Source organism: Bombyx mandarina, chromosome 28, assembly GCF_030267445.1.
Source record: "Bombyx mandarina strain Sakado chromosome 28, ASM3026744v2".
NCBI classification, from domain to species: Eukaryota; Metazoa; Arthropoda; class Insecta; order Lepidoptera; family Bombycidae; genus Bombyx; species Bombyx mandarina.
The window spans coordinates 8,144,189-8,167,394 of record NC_143233.1 but is presented as its reverse complement, the minus strand read 5'-3'; the positions used below and the strand labels follow the sequence as shown (position 1 = coordinate 8,167,394).

General features: G+C 43.6%; 1 protein-coding gene and 1 long non-coding RNA gene across 3 annotated transcripts in view; one reads left to right on the top strand and one right to left on the bottom strand.

The window, feature by feature from the left end:
* The window catches only part of LOC114250563 (limbic system-associated membrane protein), a 123,224-nt gene extending 108,902 nt beyond the window's left edge, over nt 1-14,322 (top strand). Inside the window, exon 8 of the mRNA XM_089738998.1 lies at nt 13,291-14,322. Coding sequence (XP_089595124.1) covers nt 13,291-13,394 — 104 coding nt within the window. The 3' untranslated portion in view covers nt 13,395-14,322. The remainder of the gene's footprint in view (nt 1-13,290) is intronic.
* A 4,880-nt stretch (nt 14,323-19,202) lies between these two features.
* LOC149499725 (uncharacterized) lies at nt 19,203-22,989 on the bottom strand. Of its 2 annotated transcripts, none has more exons than XR_016325538.1 (2): nt 21,882-22,989; nt 19,203-21,776 (listed from the first exon to the last, which is right to left on the bottom strand). It is a non-coding gene; the product is annotated as an uncharacterized LOC149499725 (long non-coding RNA). The 2 variants fall into 2 exon arrangements; XR_016325537.1 differs by having other exon boundaries at nt 21,947-22,989.
* Between the last annotated feature and the right edge of the window lie 217 nt (nt 22,990-23,206).

Below are 23,206 nucleotides of genomic sequence, written 5' to 3'. Positions count from 1 at the left end.
TACCGTAACCCGGTCGCCTCGATCTCGACGCGAACGCCTCCGATCACAAGGTGGGCCCCCTGAGGCGGCGCTCTCCGGGCCCCGTGAAACAACAGGGCCTGGGATTTATCGAGCGCCACCTCCAGACCCAGCCTTCGGATCCTGCCAATGACGAAGGCCACCCCCGCGCAAGAAAGACGAGCAGACTCGCGCAAATCCTTCCCCCGGGCCACGACTAAAGTGTCGTCCGCGTAGCAAACTATACTCAGACCCGGGAGAGGAGCGCTAAGGGCGCCCCGCAGAACCCAGTCATAGCCGATGTTCCACAAGAGAGGGCCAAGGACCGACCCCTGTGGAACACCGCGCTCGACGGGGAAGCGGAGCACCGTCCCATCGTGCCCGGTGCACACGACCGATCTATCCTCGAGGTAGGACCCGATCAGCTGACGGAGATACGCAGGGACGCCGTGATACTCCAGCGCCCCTGCGATTACCGACCAGGGCAAGGTGTTGAACGCGTTGGCGATGTCAAGGGACACCGCCAGTGCAACCCCGCCCCGGCCGACAGCCTCATCAGAGAGGGCACGCACGCGCATCACCGCATCGATGGTCGAGCGGCCCTCCCTGAATCCGAACTGCTCCGCTGACAGATCGGGACCCACCCCCGTCAGATGTTGGACGATGCGGGCGGCCACCACCCGCTCGAGCAGTTTTCCCGCCTCGTCCAGCAACACGATGGGACGGTACCCCGCAGGTGAGTCCGCAGGGCGTCCCTCCTTCCTCAGCAGAACAAGTCTGCCCGTCTTCCACTGCTTCGGAAACCGTCCCGACTCGAGGCAGGCTTCAAAGAGCCGCACGAGCCGGTCCCCAAGGGCACCGAAGGCCAAATCCCAGACCCGGCCGTGAACACCGTCAGGGCCGGGGGCCGCGTCCTTCCTCCGCATCCTCGACACGGCCGCAGGAATCTCTTCCTCCGAGATGCTCGGAGGTACTACCTCAGCAGGGGCATCACCGCTCACGCTACCGCGTGGTGGCGCGCCCATGGAAGGGGGCTCAAAGCTCCTCTCCATCCGCGGGAACAGCCCGGAGACAATCTCCCGCAGCTGCTGAGGCTGGAGACGCTCCGTCACCGGGAGCGCCCACGGCCGCAATTTCTTGCGGACTGTTTGGTACGGGCGCCCCCAAGGATCTTGGTCAAGCGTCTCCAGAAGCGTCTTCATGCTCTGAGACTTGGCCTCGCCGATGGCCCGCCGCAGTGCCTCCTGCTTCTGACGGCAGTCGGCATGCAGGCGGGTCGCCACCTCCGCGAAGTCCGCATCGCGAAGGCGGCGACGGCGGTGGCGAGCGCTTCGGCGGCGCGCCCGGACGCACTCCTCTCGAAGGAGCGCGATCTCGGACGTCCACCAATACGCACCGCCACGCGGAGCGCGACCGCTGACCCGGGGCATCGCAGCATCGCAGACGCGACGCATCGTGCCCCGGAACCATTCGGCCTCCGACTCCACGTCAACTAGACGCGCGGGCATCGGCGCCCACGCGGCCACCGTGGCCGCCTCCACCGCAAGCACCTTGTTCAGGCGCTTCAGTGCCCATCGCGGGAATGACCGGGGAGCACTACGCGGGAGCTCCTCCTCGCCGCGGGCGTCTTCGGCCGGCGCGTTCAACGAGATGGAAACGGAGAGCTCAAATCGGACGAACCGATGATCCGAGAGCCTAGAGGTAGACCCAAGACAAGGTGGAGGGACGTAGTGCTGAAGGACAAGAGAGAATGCAATGTTCCTGACGAGGATGTCGAAGACAGTGCGAAGTGGAGGAGTAAAGTCAGGAAAGCTGACCCCACCACCATGTGGGATAAATAGCTGGGAAGAGAGAGATTATAAAAATATTTGCTAACAATCACGCCACGTTAACTGGTCCCGTGCTAAGTTCGTAAAGAACTTGTGTTACAGGTACCAGATAACGGAAATAAATCTAAGATTTTTATTATACACATACATAAATATATTTAATATTTAATATACATTCATAACCTTTTTTTTTTCCTACCTAAGCTGAGAGCCTTGAGAGGCTATATCAGCGTAACCCTAACTTTTGTAGGTGAGCTCACGGGGCTCAAACCTGATGACGTTGCTAACACGAACCCTAGCAAGAGTCGTGCTTCGCAGAATCTACCACCGGATCGGAAACGCGACCCACTGAGAAGATCCGGCGAGAAACTCAGTGGGCTGTGTCTGAGAGTTAATTTACTCGTCGAGCCCTTCGTCGCAAGCGACGGGTTCGACGAGAACGGTGACCGGTGCTTCAAGTACCTAGAAGCACCGTTAGTGGATCGGGAGGATCCGAGATGACGTGTTTTGGGCGACGTCGACTGCTTTCCATTCTGTCCGCAGGATCGGGAATGATCCATAACCCTGGAAAATACATTTATATTAATCATACAAATATCTTCCCTTGGCAGGATTCGAACCTGCGACCTCCTTGTGTAGTGACCATGTCACTTACCACTACACCAGAAGGCCGTTTAATGTGACCGCGGCAGTAAAATTAGAAACTTATAAATTTCCTCATATTATTATGTAGACCATATTATACACGTGGGGAGGCTATGATTATTTAGTATTTAATTTAGTTATTTAGTATATTTAGTACAAAGTAATCATATGTACCATGTAACTGAGAGTACAGCCTCATACCTTACAAACGTACCGTTTTCGATCGGTAATGTTATGAGGACTCAGTGGTATTTTAGCTAAGGTCATTGCTTCCTAGATCAAGTCTGCTCAATCAGATTCCCGAACTATAAAAAACTCATGCAAGGGATTTAATAATAGACCTGACCTTACTGTCCTCGTGTAGTTTTGGGTGTTGGCTGAGAGAGTACTTGCCCTGGTGAAGCCAAAAAGACTTTACTTACTTACACCAGCTATTATTCCTTTATCTAAAATAAAAGATGTCCTGGTGGTAGGACGTCTTGTAAATCTGCATGGGTAGGTACCACCTACTGCCCCACCCTTCAAACCGAAACGCATTATTGCTTCACTGCAGAAATAGGTAGGGTGGTGGTACCTACCCGTGCGGACTCACAAGAGGTCCTACCACCAGTACGTATTTCATTAGAAAAATTGGTACTCACCTGCGGGATTCGAACACCGGTACCGGTGCATTGCTAGATACGAAAGCATCCGACGTCTTATCCTTTAAGCCACGACGACTTCTCACTTTTCTTACAAGCATCTGGTGACAATTAGCGACTGCAACTGGTCATGTTTATTACATCATCGACAATATTATCATTAGCCCACAGTCATCCACTGCTGGTAATTTCTTCTTCTTCTTCTCAGTCGTGTCACTCTTGACAGAGTGGTCGTGATCGTCATGTAGTGTTGGAAGGGGCAGACTTGATGCGTCTCACGATGTCGCGTTGCTGGTAATAGGCCTCTTCTAATCCACATCAGTCTTCGGCTCTCCCTATCCATTTCTTGCCGGCTACCCTTCGAAGGTCATCGCACTACCTAGACAGGAGCGTTATTAGTTACGTCAGCCGATGTGCAGTCTTCACAAAAAAAGCCATCTGCTTCAGCGACCGTGAAAATATATGTCCAGCTCCGATCGTTTGGAACCTCTGGGTCTGTGGAGCGCTTCGGTTCCCTCTGTATTCTGTACCGTATGTTCCATGAAGAGTGGTCTAAGGAATTGTTCGAGATGATTCCATCGTCTCGTTTTTGTCATCGCACCGCCCGCCACCAGAGTAGAGTTCACCCATATTACTTGGAGCCACTACTTTCATCCACAGTCCGTTTCCAGAGATCTTTTTTGCCACGTACCATCGGCTTTGGAATGAGCTCTCCCCTCCACGGTGTTTCCCGAGCGTTATGACATGTCCTTCTTCAAACGAGGCTTGTGGAGACATTAAAGGGTAGGCAGCGGCTTGGCTCTGCCCCTGGCATTGCTGAAGTCCATGGGCGACGATAACCACTCACCACCAGGTGGGCCGTATGGTCGTCTGCCTATACGGCAATAAAAAAGCCCACTGTCACTACAGCTTGTCGACTGGTGACTGATCATTGAAAAACACCAATAAAAGCTTTTTTTAGGATTAAGATGTGACCTACCTACATGACTTTCTTTTGTATAAGTTTATACTAAAATCCCATTGCCCTTTTGGATAGATTCATTAATTGCGAGTCAACAATAAAGCTCTTTGAATAAAGAAACTTGTAAAAGTAATGACCAGCTTTCTACTGAACATTCACAATAAAGCTCATTTAACTTTTTTCAACCGTTTTTTATGTAACCTTTAAATTAACAAAAAAAGAATACTATCTTCTTTTTTTTTGTTTGATAAATTTGCGTATTTTGTAAGGCTTATTTCGTTCGCACAAAGAACAGGCCAAAGAAGTTTGTTGTGATAGAAATTATTTGTAATCTTATTGTGAACTATTTGAACACGAAAGCGTCTGTGCCTAAATACGTAAGACGCCCACTGTACTTATAAAGTTCAGTAACAACGAAGGCTTGCTAAACAGTAACTATGGTAATATAAATACAGCGTGGGTTTGAAATCCACACAGCAACAGATATTTTTCTCAATCGCGTAAGTCTTGACAGAGTGGGTGTGATCGTAATGCGGTATTGGAGAGGGCAGACTTGAAAGGTCTTTTTTATTTTGTATTGCTTTGATGGGTGGATGAGCTCACAGCCCACTTGGTGTTAAGTGGTTACTGGCGCCCATAGACATCCGCGACGTAAATGCGCCACCCACCTTGAGATATAAGTTCTAAGGTCTCAAGTATAGCTACAACGGCTGCCTCACCCTTCAAACCGAAACGCATTACTGCTTCACGGCAGAAATAGGCAAGGTGGTGGTACCCACCCGCGCGGACTCACAAGAGGTCCTACCACCAGTAACACCAGGTCTCATGTTGTCCCATCATTTCTCCCTGCTCAAGGGCATCCTACTGCACTCATTTAAAGGACCTCCCACTGTAGTTTTAATTTGATAGGCCCACCGTATTGGCGACCTCCCGCGCGGTCTTGTACCGTCCCCACAACAACATTACTAGGTACATTTTTGATCAGTGCCTAGTGATGTATATTATTATTTGATTCTAGGCATGCTTTATCTTATATACTATATTTTTGCTCAGACGAGAGAACGGACTCATGACCTGCTGTTAATCGGGTATCAGAGTCCATAGACATCAGCAACTGCCACCCAACTTGAGACAGTTCTAAGGTCTCAGCTCTATACTGCTGCCCCTCCGCATCGTCCCATAAGGAACTTCGTTCCAAAAGATTGTACATTTTTATATAAAAATAAACATTTTATTATTTTATTTAAAGCCGCTTTTATTTAAGCGTCCTAAAAGCTAATATGTAATTTTTATTGGAAATCAGCCAGCTATGAGTCTATGAGTCTTTTCAGCTCGATTATTTACAGCGGTCGAATTTTATAATCATTGTGCTGTAAAGTTTTATAACGACATACATGAATAGAAAATATTTTTGATGTTATTCGATTTTCAATTAGTAATACGTAAGCTTAATTTTATTTTAGTTCGAAAAGTGAGCAGACGCTTATCTATATATTATTATTAATACGTGAAGCAAAAACTTTGTATCCCTTTTTATGAAAACTGCGCGAACGGAGGAGTATGAAATTTTCTACACCTATAGAGAATATAGAGAAGAAGTGCACAATGTTAATATTTTTTTTAAATAATGTATAAAATATACATTAAATCAATAAAGAAAACATTACTCACACTACATACCATGTATTTGACGCACACACGCATGCATACTATTTATTGTCAAACTTTTGTTCTTGACGTCTGTTGTCAAATTGAGAATAGATTAAGTATTGTTTCTCTTTGTTAATATTTTTATAGTGTAGTCTTGGCGAAATTTGTGATTACAGAAGTACAAAATACAATCATAATAGTGTACAAATTTACAATTCCAATTAATTATAGTCGAATTTCGACTACTGCGGGACCTCTAGTGGTAAATAATATTGCGTTTATAAACATTCTCTATCAGATAAAAGCATTTGAGTACATTTGCCTAACTGAATAACGTGTGGTAATAAAATAGAGTAATCTCTACTGAGTGATCTCCATATTTTGCACAAAAACGTGCTCTTGAATTCAGCTCTGAAATTTAAGTTAGGTAAATGTAGAGCGATTTGGCTGTCGCCATAACATTGTTCATGTTTATGAGCTGAATATGACGGACTGACTCAATAATGCAGTAGTTGGCGATTTTTAGCGTTTTGGCATTACCGGAGCCCATAGACATATTATTATAATATAACGTAAATGCACCACCCACCTTGAGCTATAAGTTCTAAGGTCTCAGTATAGTTACAACGGCTGCCCCACCCTTCAAACCGAAACGCATTACTGTTTCACGGCAGAAATAGGCAGGGCGGTGGTACCTACCCGTGCGGACTCACAAGTGGTCCTACCACCAGTAATAACGCAAATTATAATTTTGCGGGTTTGATTTTTATTAGACGATGTTATTCCTTCATCGTGGAAGTCAATCGTGAACATTTGTTAAGTAAATAATTCATTAGAAAAATTGATACCCGCCTGAGATTCGAACACCGGTGCATCGCTCAACACGAATGCACCGGACGTCTCATGCTTTAGGCCACGATGACTTGGCGTCTCAGACTGTTGCACCGAGGGTCGTGGATTCGATTCCCACATCGGGCTAGCATTCGTGCGATGAACAGATTTATTTACTCCTTCTTTTGATTTATTGAAAGTCTTTATTAGCACAAAAACATTTTGTACAAAAGCGAACTTAACCTCATGAAGACATTCTCTTCCAGTTATCCCTCGTTGATGACGTGAAAGATTCAAGAAATGCTTAGCTGTGATAAAGTTAATATATGGCGATTAAATGACATAGATCAGCGGGAATTAAATAATACGTTACTTTACATTAACTTGTATTCATTTCCACTTACGGAGTAGTTTATAGTGATCGTGTTTAAAGTTTCAACTCTCTGCCGAGAATGAATGCTATTTTCCTACCTAGCTGAACCTTGAGAGGCTATTTCAGCGTAACCTTTAACTAGTACGTGAGCTCACGGGGCTCAAACCTGACGACGTTGCTAACACGAACCCTAGCAAGAGCCGTGCTTCGCAGAATCTACCACCGGATCGGAAACGCGACCCACTGAGAAGATCCGGCGAGAAACTCAGTGGGCTGTGTCTGAGGGTTAATTCGCTCAAGTTTTTTAACGTTCTCGACAGCGTAAAAGCTAACTCTTCATCGAACGTTTGCCTAGGTGTGCCGCTAGGGGCGCTGTTTCAAGTGCATTTTTTTCCTACCTATGCTGATAGCCTTGAGAGGCTATTTCAGCTTCACCCTAACGTTTGTAGGTGAGCTCACGGGGCTCAAACTGGAGAGTTGCTAACACTGACCCTAGCAAGAGCAGTGCTTCGCAGAATCTACCACCGGATCGGAAACGCGACCCACTGAGAAGATCCGGCGAGACTCAGTGGGCTGTATCTGAGGGTTCATTTACTCGTCGAGCTCTTCGTCGCAAGCGACGGGTTCGACGAGAACGAAGACCGGTGTCTGAATGCTACCCCGATGCGCTCGAATATATTGCCTGATCGCCCCACCACAACGGAATGGTGGTGCGATCGGCAACGTCACTACATGGGTGGAGCCAACCGAGTCAATTGAATAGTTATTTAAAATTATTATTAAAATAAATTCAGTTAATTATATCTGAGGTACTATTATCTATTTCCAGGAATAATTAAATTAGTTTTACACATATGCGCAATTTAATTAGATACTTTAAATATTTTATTTTTATTTTTTTATTGCCTAGATGTGTGGACGAGCTCACAGCCCACCTGGTGTTAAGTGGTTACTGGAACCCATAGACATCTACAAAGTAAATGTGCCACACACCTTGAGATATAAGTTCTAAGGTCTCAGTGTAGTTACAACGGCTGCCCCACCCTTCAAACCGAAACTCATTACGGCAGAAATAGGCGGGGCGGTGGTACCTACCCGTGCGGACTCACAAGAGGTCCTACCACCAGTAAAATTAAAAAATTATTAACATTTAATATAATACAATCGACAACGTCATGGGATATGCGTAGCAACTAAGTTTACATGACTTAGTTGGTACGCAAGAATTACAGTAGACATGTGTGAAAATAAACACTAGGTTATAATTACAATGCCAAAAAAATAATATTAATAAATAAATAGGTAACAAATGCATATCAAATAAAATTAATTATATAAACCACAACATACTGTTTGGAAAAAGAGATCATGTACTTTCGCTTTCAAAATATCAACAGTAACTGGATAGGTAGCATAGGTAGATTGGTAGGCAGCGGCTTGGCTCTGCCCCTGGCATTGCTGACGTCCATGGGCGACGGTAACCACTCCCTATCCGGTGGGCCGTATGCTTCTCTACCAATAAATAAATAAAAACACATGGGCAGTATGCTCGCCTGTCTGCAAAGGGTGCTGAAAACCTTTGACATTACGTTTAAAGTTAGAAAATTGAATAAACCATAAAATTCCTTTTAATACGAGGGCTGCACTAAAAGTATCGGGAATGGAATATTTCCACTGTTCCTGTCATATTAAAATCTTTTTAATTGAAAACTCCTTGGTTTTAAAAATCGAATACCATTTATTTATTTAAAAAAAGATTCTCGGTCTTGTCACGAGGTTTTGTCAAACTTGTTTAGTCGTTGAGAAAATGGAATTGACTCGAGAAAATTCAAGAGCGATGATTTTTTATGACTTTCGAGGTGGTTTAACACAAAAACAGTGTGTTGACCGGATGATTTCTGCATTTGGTGATGAAGCCCCATCCAAAGCCACAAATTATCGCTGGTTTGCTGAGTTTCAACGTGGACGTGTCAAGCTCAGTGATGATCCCCGTCAAGGTCGTCCAAAAACTACAGTCACCCAAGAAAACGTTGATGCTGTGCGTAAGCTGATTGAGGAAGATCGACATGTGACATACCGCGAAATTCAGGCAACTTTAGACATTGGCATGAGTCAAATACAAATAATCTTGCATGAACAATTAGGTGTAAAAAAGTTGTTTTCCCGATGGATACCGCATTCGCTCTGTGAAGAGCAAAAAGCGGCTCGCGTTACTTGGTGCGTCAGAACTCTCGAAAGATTCCATGCAGGATCCTCAAATGCTGTATACAATATTGTATCAGGTGACGAATTCTGGATATACGCGTACGAACCCGAAACAAAAAACCAGTCACGAGTTTGGGTGTTCGAAAATGAGTTAAAGCCAACAAAAATTGTTCGTTCACGGAGTGTTGCAAAAAAAATGGTGGCCACGTTTGTCTCCAAAACCGGCCATGTTACGACTATTCCTCTTGAGGGACAAAGAAAGGTTAATGCAGAATGGTATGCTAGCATTTGTTTGCCACAGGTCGTTTCTGAACTCCGTAAAGAGAACTGCAACCGCCGCATCATCCTCCACCACGACAATGCGAGTTCTCACACCGCGCACAGAAGAGAAGAGTTTTTAGAGCAAGAAAACATAGAATTATTAGACCATCCGCCGTACAGCCCCGACCTAAGCCCTAATTATTTCTATACTTTCCCTAAAATAAAGAATAAATTGCGTGGACAGAGATTTTCATCACCTGAAGAAGCTGTGGACGCCTACAAAACGGCCATTTTGGAGACCCCAAGTTCCGAATGGAATGGTTGCATCAATGATTGGTTGCATCGTATGGAAAAATGTGTAAAATTTCGCGGAGAATACTTCGAAAAGCAATAAATACATTTTTAAATAGTAATGTTGTGTCACTTCGTTAATTCCCGAAATTTTCAGTGCCGCCTAGGTAACTCTCATCTCCCATAAATTTCTAGAAGACTGTGTCACCATTTGTATTAAGGTCAGACAGGTCGTTAACCTAATTACTTCGAAAGCTAATTATACTTTGTATAAGGAGACGAATATCACTTAGTGTCTTAATGAAATTAATATCTAATTACCTTAATTGTCATTGTCGAAGCCTTCGACTGCGGTCTTCGTGAACTCAAAATTGAAAGCAAATTTTCTTTTATCAATATGAATTATTATAATAATCTACTAATGAATTATCCGTGATACACTTATGTGTTGCCGTTTGAGTCTGGACAGCCGTCATAAAGATTAGATATATAGATAAGTTAGGTTATTGAGTATAGTTATTATTACTATAAGTTTTCGGTAGCTTAAGATTCGGTTTTTTCTCTACTTATACGCTGATAGCCTAATGGACGATTTAAGCTACGCGCGGACGGGTAAGTGAGCTCACGGGCTCAACCTTTTATTTGTGGAACGAATTTCCTTATGGGACGATGCAGAGGGGTACCCTAACCGGGAAAAAACGTCCGTAACGTAAGATTTTTATTAGTAATGCACACAGTGTACGAATTAACTTTGTAATAACGTACAAAAAAATAACATATTTTTTTATCATTCATTGACCACGATCTCAGAGCGTTCGTTTGCGCAATACACTAACTCTTATGCAAACAACCGTGAATGAAGTGTACCACAATAAGTTCGCACGTTACCGAATGACCGTGGGTTGTTGCGAAACCTCTAGTTTTATTGTCTTTATACCTCTAATAGAACTTAAAATCAATATTTTAATAATAAGGAACTTCGTTCCTATCCGGTGTCCCACGACACCACACATCTTTTTTAATTTTTTTTATTGCTTATATGGGTGGCCGAGCTCACAGCCCACATAGTTGTTAAATGGTTACTGGAGCCCATAGACATCTACAACGTAAATGCGCCACCCACCTTGAGATATCAGTTCTTAGCTCTCAAGTATAGTTACAACAGCTGCCCCGCCTTTCAAACCGAAACGCATTACTGCTTCACGGCAGAAATAAGCAGGGTGGTGTTACCCACCCGTGCGGACTCACAAGAGGACCTACCACCAGGTTACTAATACTAGCCTCAACAAGAGCAGCGTTTCGCAGGAAAATTAGGTAGGCCGTAACCTCATTGACTAATCAAAACATTAAATAGTATTCAGTATTTTATCGATGCCAGTTACAAAAACAGTAAAAGAAAAAGTTTCTCGAATTCTTGTACGCTTTGCGCTTCTAGCCGTCTCGAAGCCAATCTTCGACTTTTAACGAACCGTGAAAGATTATTTTTTAAGTGACCGACCCGTTTCGTCGGAGCTTAAAATAAGCTTCGATTTCTTTCGAACGATAAAGAAGAAAAAGAAAACTTCGTATTTCGTCTTTACGTTTTTCGATAATCGTGTTATTATTATCGTCGTTTTATTTTTGAATTTAGCTTTTTTAGCGGGTTTAAATAACTTTTTTCATTAAGTCGAATTGACGAAGCAAACGCTTCAAATGCCAAAACATCCAAATTCGAGTTTCTGCTCGGAGCTAGCTCTCGTTACAGTGATTATTGACGCGGTCTGCGTCAATGGTCGCCCGGAGCGGTCTGATTCCACGGATTTAATTGTAAGCCATGAAATAGATGTTTTTTTTTGGTATTTCCTTAGAGGAAACATAGGTACACGAAAAATCTGCCGTCAATTACTTTCCGTTTAAATAAAACCTAATCAAAATTAATCTGATTGAATGAAATCTTTTACTGGTGGTAGGACCTCTTGTGAATCCGCACGGGTAGGTACCACCACACTGCATATTTCTGCCGTGAAGTAGTAATGCGTTTCGGTTTGAAAGGTTGGGGCAGCCGTTGTAACTATATTGAGACCTTAGAACTCATATCTCAAGGTGGGTGGCGGCATTTACGTTGTAGATGTCTATGGGCTCCGATAACCACTTAACACCGGGTGGGCCGTGAGCTCGTCCACCCATCTAAGCAACCAATACGACTATTATTTTTCGAATGTATTACCATATATAATTAGGTAATACAATTTACCACTAATTGAAGTTAAATTTGTGGCGAATAAGATACAGCTGAAGCTACTTCGTAAAGCATTGTTCCATGCCAAATGATTTACATAAGCAGTTATGTATTTTTAATAATTTCATGGACGTACATTGCTGCGGACGCTATTTTTTTAAACTTATATTATACGCCATATATCCAGGAGCGAGTTTCGCAATGAACGAATAACATTGTGTAAAATAAACTGACACCTGTTTTTCTTTTTTGAAGGTCGCGAACCAAAGCAGTTTTAAATAGCTCACACGAATGAAACATATCTCTGACACGCATGTCACCTGTATTAATAAATCTATTGTAACACACAACTCGACGAGTTAGGAGGAAATCGGAGATGCATTGGTTTTTTGTATATACAAATGTAATTCCGTGTTTCTATCTCTTAGTGGCATTAGAGATAAAAAAAAATCCTACCTAAGCTGGTAGCCTTGAGAGGCTTTCTTTTATTGCTTAGATGGGTGGACGAGCTCACAGCCCAGCTGGTTTTTAAATGGTTACCGGAGCCCATAGACATCTATAACGTAAATGCCGCCACATACCTTGAGATATAAGTTCTAAGGTCTCAGTATAGTTACAACGGCTACCCCACCCTTCAAACCGAAACGCATTACTATTTCACGGCAGAAATAGGCAGAGTGGTGGTACTTACCCGTGCGAAACCACAAGAGGCAAGTTATAATTTTGCGGGTTTGATTTTTACAACACGGTGTTATTCTTTCAACGCGGATGTCAATAGTGAACATTTTTTGAGTACGTATTTCATTAGAAAAATTGGTACCCCACAACGACCCGCGTAACCGAATGAGTAGGTAATCTCTCAGGGCTCTAACCTGGGGGCGTTGCTAACACTAGCCCTAGCAAGAGCAGTGCTTCGCAGAATCTACCACCGGATCGGAAACGCGACCCACTGAGAAGATCCGGCGAGAAACTCAGTGGGCTGTCTATGGGTTAATTCGCTCGTCGAGCCCTTCATCGCAAGCGACGGGTTCGACGAGGACGGTGACCGGTACTTGTGGTGCCTAAAAGCACCGTTAATGGATCGGGAGGATCCGTAATGATGTGCTTTAGGCGACGTGGACTGTTTACCATTCGGCCTACAGGATCGGGTATGTAGTAAAGTATATGCGGGCTATGAACGCCTCTATTAAACATATAAAGAGTCAATAGATCGAGTGTCTAGCATGAGTAAACAAACACGTGACGGGGTCTAGAGTGGACATGGATAATGGCATGGTGATGGGATGATGACAGTATCATGCCGTTTGTCGTCACGGTATTGGGTTCGATATCACGGCTTCAGATGTTTCAGATCAATAAATAATAAAACCCTGTTTTATTGTTCCCAGGTGAAAATCCGGCGGCAATGCAGTCATCATCACCGAGCCCCTTCGGATTCGAAATCCAAAGTTGCGTATTTCTAACAGTAACCCGCTTTATTATACAGCGGTGACAATCATTACCGTAACAGCCTAGATTATCGTTAAACTAAAATATATTTTATATGTTAGCCGAGAGGGACTGTTTTAGCGTGGATCGAAGTCATTCTGGCTGTGATTGTCAAAGTTCAGAACGTTTGTATATTAATCGGGTATTTGTACTCTCGACATTAGACGCATAAGGTCGTATTTTACTTTTCTATTATAAAAAAACAGGCTTAAATGATTTCGTGTTTTTGTCATATTTAAACTGACACTATAATCGTTTTTATTTTTATTGCTTAGATGGGTGGACGAGCTCACAGCCCACCTGGTGTTAAGTGGCTACTGGAGCTCATAGACATCTACAACGTAAATGCGCTACCCACCTTGGGCGGGGTGATGTTACTAGTAAATGTCAGATAAATTGTTAAAATAACCAAAATTTGATATTATAAATGAACGACCTAATGTCTCTGAGATCGAGAGAACAAATTAGTGTTAACCTATGATAAAATAGTAGATTTGTATATATTTAGTAGCAGAATGAAATATGGCAAGCTATGATCTATGTCCCGTTGTTTATATGATTGGCGATAGAATTTTAAGCTCACCCAGTCGGTACGACCGTCCTGTTCATTCCAACCAAGAAGCATCATAGACTAGCCGGCTTGAAGAACCGAGAAGTAGCTTCTTCAAAGCAGACCATCAGCTCATCAGTTCAGTAAAAGTAATAAAAAAATGTGTGCTGTCGTAGGACACCGGATAGGAACGAAGTTCCTTATTATAAAAATATTAAGTTCTATTCGAGGTATAAAGAAAATAAAACTGGAGGTTTCGCAACAACCCACGGTCATTCGGTAACGTGCGAACTTATTGTGGTACACTTTATTCACGGTTGTTTGCATAAGAGTTAGTGTATTGCGCAAAGGAACGCTCTGAGATCGTGGTCAATGAACGATAAAAAAATATGTAATTTTTTGTACGTTATTACAAAGTTAGGTCGTACACTGTGTGGTTTAAAAAAAAAAAACTTGCGTTACGGACGTTTTTTCCCGGTTAGGTACCCCTCCGCATCGTCCCATAAGGAACTTCGTTCCAAAAATGTATAGTTCAGAAACGAATAAAAATGCTTTTAGCAGCCCGAACTATTATACATATAATAAGCTGATCCATAGTATAAAATAATATTCTGTTCGACTCTTAGAAGTAATTAAAACTACTTTTGCGATTCAATATCGCGTTCAATATTTTCATTTTATAAAACCTTACTCGTTGGTCGCGGACTATGAAAGTTTTGCTAACTACCGTCAAATTTTCTATAAACAATAAAATAATAAAAAAAAAGTGTGTGTGTCCGCTCCGACGCACGACTGGAGTTTACTGGATATAAAAAATTAAACGAAACAATACGAGAAATAGTTCTATATTACGACAACACGATACACTACAGATTATTAACAAATTAACGAGACACAAAACAAACGACTAACAAATATATGAAAATACAATAATGAGAGAAACGCGCGATCAGTACGAGGCTTTGTGGCGGACTGCCGGCGCAGCAGCCCGGCGTCACCTGCGATAACGCGGCCGCGCGTTGGCTCCTGATTGGCGCGCGCACGCATCACGCAATCAGGAGCCAATCAGGCGCATAACGCATTTCGTGTGACATGCTAGTACGATTTTGATTGGCGCGCGCACGCATCACGCAATCAGGAGCCAATCAGGCGCATAACGCATTTCGTGTGACATGCTAGTACGATTTTGATTGGCGCGCGCACGCATCACGCAATCAGGAGCCAATCAGGCGCATAACGCATTTCGTGTGACATGCTAGTACGATTTTGGTCCCCATAATTTTCATACCCCGGGCCTATATATGTAAATCGATTCTAAAGGAGTAAACTCCAATAATAAACGCGTATTTAAACCGTAAAAGTACTTTTTATTATATGTGACAATGATTTTATAAATTTGTCGGAGACGGTCTTTAGTTTGGTAGCTAAATAAAGTCGGAGACGGTCATTAGTTTGGTGGCTAAACGAAACTCAGCACGATTCCCGAGAGATGGCAGCACGATTGCGGTATCATCGGGTGGGGATTTAGTTCTGTATAAGCCGTTGTGCGGAGTGCTCGTATTGACGGATGCGTCTTGTTATACGGACCACTGTCTCTCGACAGTCAGTACTCCACAGTATTGGATGTGGAACGTTGTCTTTGACAATTAGTACTGTCCCTATTGCGGTGGGCATACGGAACTCTGTCCGTGACAGATAGTACCGCCCTATGTGACCGATATCATTCACGATTGTCATTTAATTAGTTCAGTCTCTATTTTTATAAATAATAATAATAATAAATAAATATTTACTAACAATCACGCCACGTTAACTGGTCCCGTGATAAGTTCGTAAAGAACTTGTGTTACAGGTACCAGATAACGGAAATAAATGTAAGATTTTTATTATACACATACATATATTTAATATACATCCATAACCCTGGAAAAGACATTTATATTTATCATACAAATATCTTTCCTTGGCGGGATTCGAACCCGCGACCCCCTTGTGTAGTGACCATGTCACCTACCACTACACCAGACGGTCGTTCAAAGTTTTATAGTTCACTAGTTGACCCGGCAGACTTCGTAGTGCCTCAATCGAGAAATAAAAGATCTAAGCTTTTGTATAAAAGAAACTTAAAACAAACAAAAGGAATCCATCCCACGGGGAGGACATCAAAGGGAAAACAAATTGTTATTTTTATTTAATTCCGAGCATTTTCATATTTATCTACCTTTTAAACCTTCTCTGGACTTCCACAAATAATTCAAGACCAAAATTAGCCAAATCGGTCCAGCCGTTCTCGAGTTTTATCGAGACTAACGAACAGCAATTCATTTTTATATATAGTTATATAGATAAATTGCTGGGTTGCGATCAGTGTTTATTTAATAGTAATAAATTCCTATGTGCTATAACTCTGTTACATTCCTGATGTCTGAGTCTTAATCCGACAAATTTATTATTTTAAAAAGCTTGAGCGTTAAGTCACATTTGAGAAGCACTGTCCAATGTTGTCAACAACGGCCTCATTAGGGGTCCGTAATAGGGTGCGCTGCTTCTTACAACAAAATTATTATTTTAATTAAGCTTTGTATTATACACATTATACACAATCACTGAAGCGATTGTTTCGAAGTGACGTTAACATCAGCTGCGTATTTTAAATAGTTTAATTATTCTAAAAATTGTTTTATTATTACATAACGTCTTCATTGCATTTAGCTACCATGCGTAAGAGGTGTGCATCTCTGGTAAGCAGAGTGAGGGCCAGCTCCAACAGTATCCTGAGCATGATCGCAAGCAGGCTGGACTGTGTATACATGGGTCGCTGTGGTGTCATCTCCCATGGGATGTTACGACAGTAATTCATTGTGATGTAAATATAACTACTAACATAGGTCTAAGTCTTATTAACAATTTATATGAGTCATGGTTACTTGCAATAAAAACATTATTATTATTATTTATGCAATTATTTTTTTTCCTACCTAAGCTGGTAGCCTAGAGAGGCTATTCCAGCGGAACCTTAACTAGTAGGTGAGCTCACGGGGCTCAAACCTGACGACGATGCTAACACGAACCCTAGCAAGAGCCGTGCTTCGCAGAATCTACCACCGGATCGGAAACGCGACCCACTGAGAAGATCCGGCGAGAAACTCAGTGGGCTGTGTCTGAGAGTTAATTTACTTGTCGAGCCCTTCGTCGCAAGCGACGGGTTCGAAGAGAACGGTGACCGGTGCTTGAAGTACCTAGAAGCACCGTTAGTGGATCGGGAGGATCCGAGATGACGTGTTTTGGGCGACGTCGACTGCTTTCCATTCTGTCCGCAGGATCGGGAATGTATGCAATGATCGTACTGACAGTCTAAATAGAAAAAGAACAAAGCCTAGCTTCATAATTACGTTTTACGGGTGTGGTACAATTATTTATAGGTTTTATTTTTTATTGCTTATATTGGTGGACGAGCTCACAGCCCACCTGGTGTTAAATGCTTACTGGAGTCCACAGACATCTACAACGTAAAATGCCGCCATCCATCTTGAGATATGAGTTCTAAGGTCTCAGTATAGTTACAACGGCTACTCCACCCTTCAAACCGAAACGCATTACTGCTTCACGGCAGAAATAGGCAGAGTTGTGGTACTTACCCGTGCTGACTCACAAGTGGTCTAACCAGTAACATTCACTGGAAGGAACATAAATTCGCTTGATAAAATCGTATTGTGTCTATTTTTGTAGCGAAGGAGTAGTGAATTATAATATTTCAAAATTATGTTAGTGGCTTCATTCATTTTGAAGTCGTCGTGGCCTAAAGGATAAGACGTCCGGTGCATTCGTTTTGAGCGATGCACCGGTGTTCGAATCTCAGGCGGGTATCAATTTTTCTAATGCAATACGTATTCAACGAATGTTCACGATGTACTTCCACGGTGAAGGAACAACATCGTGTAATAAAAATGAAACCTTTTGTGAGTCCGCACGGGTAGGTACCACCACCCTGCCTATTTCTACCGTGAAGCAGTAATGCGTTTCGGCTTGAAGGTTGGGGCAGCCGTTGTAACTATACTTGAGACCTTAGAACTTATATCTCAAGGTGGGTGGCGCATTTACGTTGTGGATGTCTATGGGCTCCAGTAACCACTTAACACCAGGTGGCCTGTGAGCTCGGCCACCCATCTAAGCAATAAATAAATAAAAAGAAAACATTTCAATGTTTATTGTCTACGGTTAGCCTCTTAGTACAAGGCGGAACGTTCGTCAAGAAATAGGTCACAAAAGTTTTACAGTACCCGGCGTTAAATGTTGCACATCGTCAATCTTTGGATAGAGACAATCGGCTGATTTCGGCTTCTTGAAACATTATACCGGTATGTTCAAGGCGGTACGCTAGTCAAGAAATAAGCCACAACAGGCTTACAGATTGGCTACAGCGGCCTTTTAGTACTAGGGCGGAAGTTTCTTCAAGAAATAAGTCAAAACAGTTTTACAGTACCCGGCATTAAATGTTGCACATCGTCAATCTTTGGATAGAGACAATCGGCTGATTTCGGCTTCTTGAAACATTATACCGGTATGTTCAAGGCGGTACGCTAGTCAAGAAATAAGCCACAACAGGCTTACAGATTGGCTACAGCGGCCTTTTAGTACTAGGGCGGAAGTTTCTTCAAGAAATAAGTCAAAACAGTTTTACAGTACCCGGCATTAAATGTTGCACATCGTCAATCTTTGGATAGAGACAATCGGCTGATTTCGGCTTCTTGAAACATTATACCGGTATGTTCAAGGCGGTACGCTAGTCAAGAAATAAGCCACAACAGGCTTACAGATTGGCTACAGCGGCCTTTTAGTACTAGGGCGGAAGTTTCTTCAAGAAATAAGTCAAAACAGTTTTACAGTACCCGGCATTAAATGTTGCACATCGTCAATCTTTGGATAGAGACAATCGGCTGATTTCGGCTTCTTGAAACATTATACCGGTATGTTCAAGGCGGTACGCTAGTCAAGAAATAAGCCACAACAGGCTTACAGATTGGCTACAGCGGCCTCTTAGTACTAGGGCGGAAGTTTCTTCAAGAAATAAGTCAAAACAGTTTTACAGTACCCGGCGTTAAATGCTGCACGTCGAAATCTTTGAATGGAGACAATCGGCTGATTTCACTGATGTCGACTAGCGTGGACCGAGAGTCTGACTATGTAAACAATGAAAAGTATAGGTATGTAAGCTTGAGGGTAGATATTATCTTGTTGAACACCAAGTAAAACGAAGTCACCTTTGGTTTCTGATTTAATCAACAATATGTTAACTTGACAATTCACTTTAACACTTGTCCAACTTTAACCAGTACGTACAACAGTCACTGAATCACACAACGTAACAACGATATAGTAAGTGCACCGGGCAAACGCAGTCGAACGAATGTTCATTTCAAGGCACGTTCCGCCTTTTTATACTAGCCGGCGCAGCTGGCTTATGAGTCACTTCTGTTGCAGCTGTTGTTTACGAGTGGAACGACACGGCCGGCGCGCCTCGCTTGTGTGAGTCACTCCTATTGCACGTGCTGTATAACATAAATATCGTTAACGCCGTCACGGCCATACTGACGTGCGCTCGTCCTCGTGCGCGCATTCTTATGGTATGTCTGTGAACAACAAACGTGTTCGTTCATCCTGACATTAACGGATGCAACTTAAAACGTGGTCTATGATATTAACAATCTAGTACGGTTCGGTTCGCATAATTCTTCAGAAAATCCTATACTGGCTATAAATAACCTTCAGACTGCTTACATACCTGGGCCAGTTCATTTAAAACTCTTCAGGTATGTAAGTATGTCCCTTTTAACTTAGACCGGAATTGTTATCCCTTCAGTTTTTCGAACTGGACCGGATAATGCTAGACCGAATCGCAATCCCTGTAGCTAATTGTTGTGGCTAATCTGGATGAAAATCCCTATAGCCAAGCCATTGGACCGGACAGACCCTTCAATGACTTCACACCTTTTTTTTTTTTTTTTTTTTTCCTCTTTTTTTTTTGCTAGTCCGGATTAACATCTCTCTAGCCACATACAATTCTCTTTTTTTTTTTTTTTTAATCTGCGTGTACGGTAGCGTTTGTTAAAACATTTCTTAAACCAGAACATTTATACGGAATTTCTTCAGAAATAGTGCGAGACCGACCATCGTTTTCTACATTTCCAACACCTGCACCTGAGGTGCCTGAGCTTACAGACATTGTATCACTACCCACAGACTATGTTTGCTGTATCGCTATTTGCGGACAAAAATGTCGCTTCTATTGTCAGTGATAGAGTCGTCATCATTAAGATCAGTTTCACGAACAAGATTAATTAACCCATCTGTGTACGCCGTCACGTCATCGTCACTATAATTTTCAGAAATTTCTAGTAGGCCTGACGGGCCTCGAGGTACTTCGCGTAAGTTTTCATGGGGAACTTTGTACACTAGAACCATTTACATATCTCAACTTATACCTATCGTTTTCCAAAACTGCAGATGATTGAAAGATTACTGGTGGCCCGGAGGCCTTTCCTGCTTCACCAGGACGGGTGGGCGAGCAAAGGCTCAGCCAAGAGGGGTGGGATTTGCTAACAACTGCCCGAGCGCCTCCGCAGGAGACCTAACAACTCAAGAGCAATTGCTTCGCGAATGAATCTACTACCGGATCGGAATCGCGACCCACTGAGAAGATCCGGCGAGAAACTCAGTGGGCTGATGCATGGGTTAGGTTGCACGTCGACCTCTTTGTCGAGTTCGACGAGTACGATTACTGGGGTTCCTCAGCCTGCTCCTAGTGTTAGAGCTGAAGGTATCTAATGCAAGAGTTATTGGATCTGATGGATCCGTAAGGACGTGTCTAGGGTGACTACGGTGATTTGTTCATGAAACCGCTTACCATTGAATAAATTACTATGGCTTTGTTTTATAAGACTACAGTCTGACCCTGAATGGAACATAAAGGGGGAGCCAAAACCACTTATCTGTAACACACTGAAGCTCTGGAACACACGTTGACGTCTCTGGTTGGACCTGCCACAGCACCTGGAGCAGTGTCGTTTTTCTTCTTGTAGCGCATGGAACACCCAGAAGCTACATGGCTCGCATCACCGCACACGTAACAGCCGACTTGCAGGCGAGAGCCGGGCGCCCACGGATGAGGAGGTTGTTCAGGTTTTGCAGGCTGTATTTTTGTGAGGCAAGTAGCAGCTCGAGCCTTAAGCGAATGTGTGAGAGTCAAAATTAAATCGACACCATCCAATACTTCAACTACTTTAAACGGCCCTTTAAACTTCGTATCTAATTTAGTTTGATTATGCTCTTCGTATTAATGTGTGGACGAGCTCACAGCCCACCTTGTGTTAAGTGGTTACTGGAACCCATAGACATCCACAGCGTAAACGCACCACACACCTTGAGATAGAAGTTCTAAGGTCTCAGTATAGTTACAACCGCTGCCCCACCCTTCAAACCGAAAAACACCACTGCTTCACGGCAGAAATAGGCAGGGTGATGGTACCCGTGCGGTCGATGGCACTATACGGAGCACCCGTCTGGTGCCACGTCCTTACCCACGAGAACGTCGCCGCGCTGCGACGCCGGCAGCGCGCGATCGCAGTTATTCAATGATACCTCACAGTCTCCTACGAGGCGGCGCGCCCTAGCGCAAGTGCAGCCGTAGCGCGGGGGCTCCAATATCGGCAGTCCGTGCTGGAGGCGTGGTCTCGTCGTTTGGCGGACCCGTCAGCCGGCCTCCGTACCGTCGAGGCGATCTGCCCGGTTCTCGCGGACTGGGTGGGCCGCGACCGCGGAAGTCTCACCTCCGGCTACCTGTGCAGACTCACAAGACATTTTACCACCATGCAAACTTCTTACCGCAACAAATCTTACCAGCCACCACGCAAACTATAATTTTACGGGTTCCACCTCTCTTACACGATGTTACTCCCACACTGAGGAAGCCAACCGCGAACACATGTCAAGCACGCACAAGCACGCACTTCACCGGAAAAACCTGCATCCGCCAGCGGAACCCGAACACCGCCGCATCGCCAGACACGAACGCACCGGACGTCTTATCTTACAGGTCACGACGACTTCAGATGTGTCAATTTTTCTTCCCCACGGAAACTTGCTTGCTTTCTTGTTTGCTTGCTTGCTGGAGCCCGAAGTCATCGAACGTGTAGTGTTATTGGTATTGAATCGAGTAGATTCTAAAATTTCAGCGACAATTCACAGTCTCATGTCCTGGTTTACTGTACTAGTGCCATGTAACTCTAGCAGTAGTCATTGGCTTAAAAACGATTCGTGTCGGAACTACCCACTCGTCATGACATATCCATTATTGCGATCGAAGTTTCACTTGAGATTTGCACTTGCCTTAATTTCTTGCAATAGCTTGTTACGTGTTGTATTTCCGTTAGTAAATGCCATGTGATGAAGTCGACAGTCAAACTGGGCAACATGAGCCAGAACGTAAGATGTGACGATTTCTTCGTGGCTCAGATCTTCCATCGAGGTAACAGAGACGTTATTACACGACTTACGTATGCTGCATTCACGCTCTTGTGGCGTACCACTACTAGTATTCTGATCTGCATCATGTTTTTTTTGCTGTACTTCGAACATGTTCAAACACGTCACGCCAGTGAGAGTAGAGTCCTGATCTCACTTCTGATGTAAGCTTGAGGGTAGATATTATCTTGTTGAACACCAAGTAAAACGAAGTCACCTTTGGTTTCTGATTTAATCAACAATATGTTAACTTGACAATTCACTTTAACACTTGTCCAACTTTAACCAGTACGTACAACAGTCACTGAATCACACAACGTAACAACGATATAGTAAGTGCACCGGGCAAACGCAGTCGAACGAATGTTCATTTCAAGGCACGTTCCGCCTTTTTATACTAGCCGGCGCAGCTGGCTTATGAGTCACTTCTGTTGCAGCTGTTGTTTACGAGTGGAACGACACGGCCGGCGCGCCTCGCTTGTGTGAGTCACTCCTATTGCACGTGCTGTATAACATAAATATCGTTAACGCCGTCAGGTACATACGCACGCACACACATCTAGTAAAAGTTCTATATTCGCGGTTCCTTCATTCGCGTTTTCACAATTCCCAGACAAAAAAAAATGGCGCCCCAATTCCTATATTCGCGAATATAATCGGTACATACATATTGATAAAAAGGATTCCATTGTGTAGCTATTCTACCGAATATGCTTTGTAAACGCGATTTTCCATATTCATAGTTT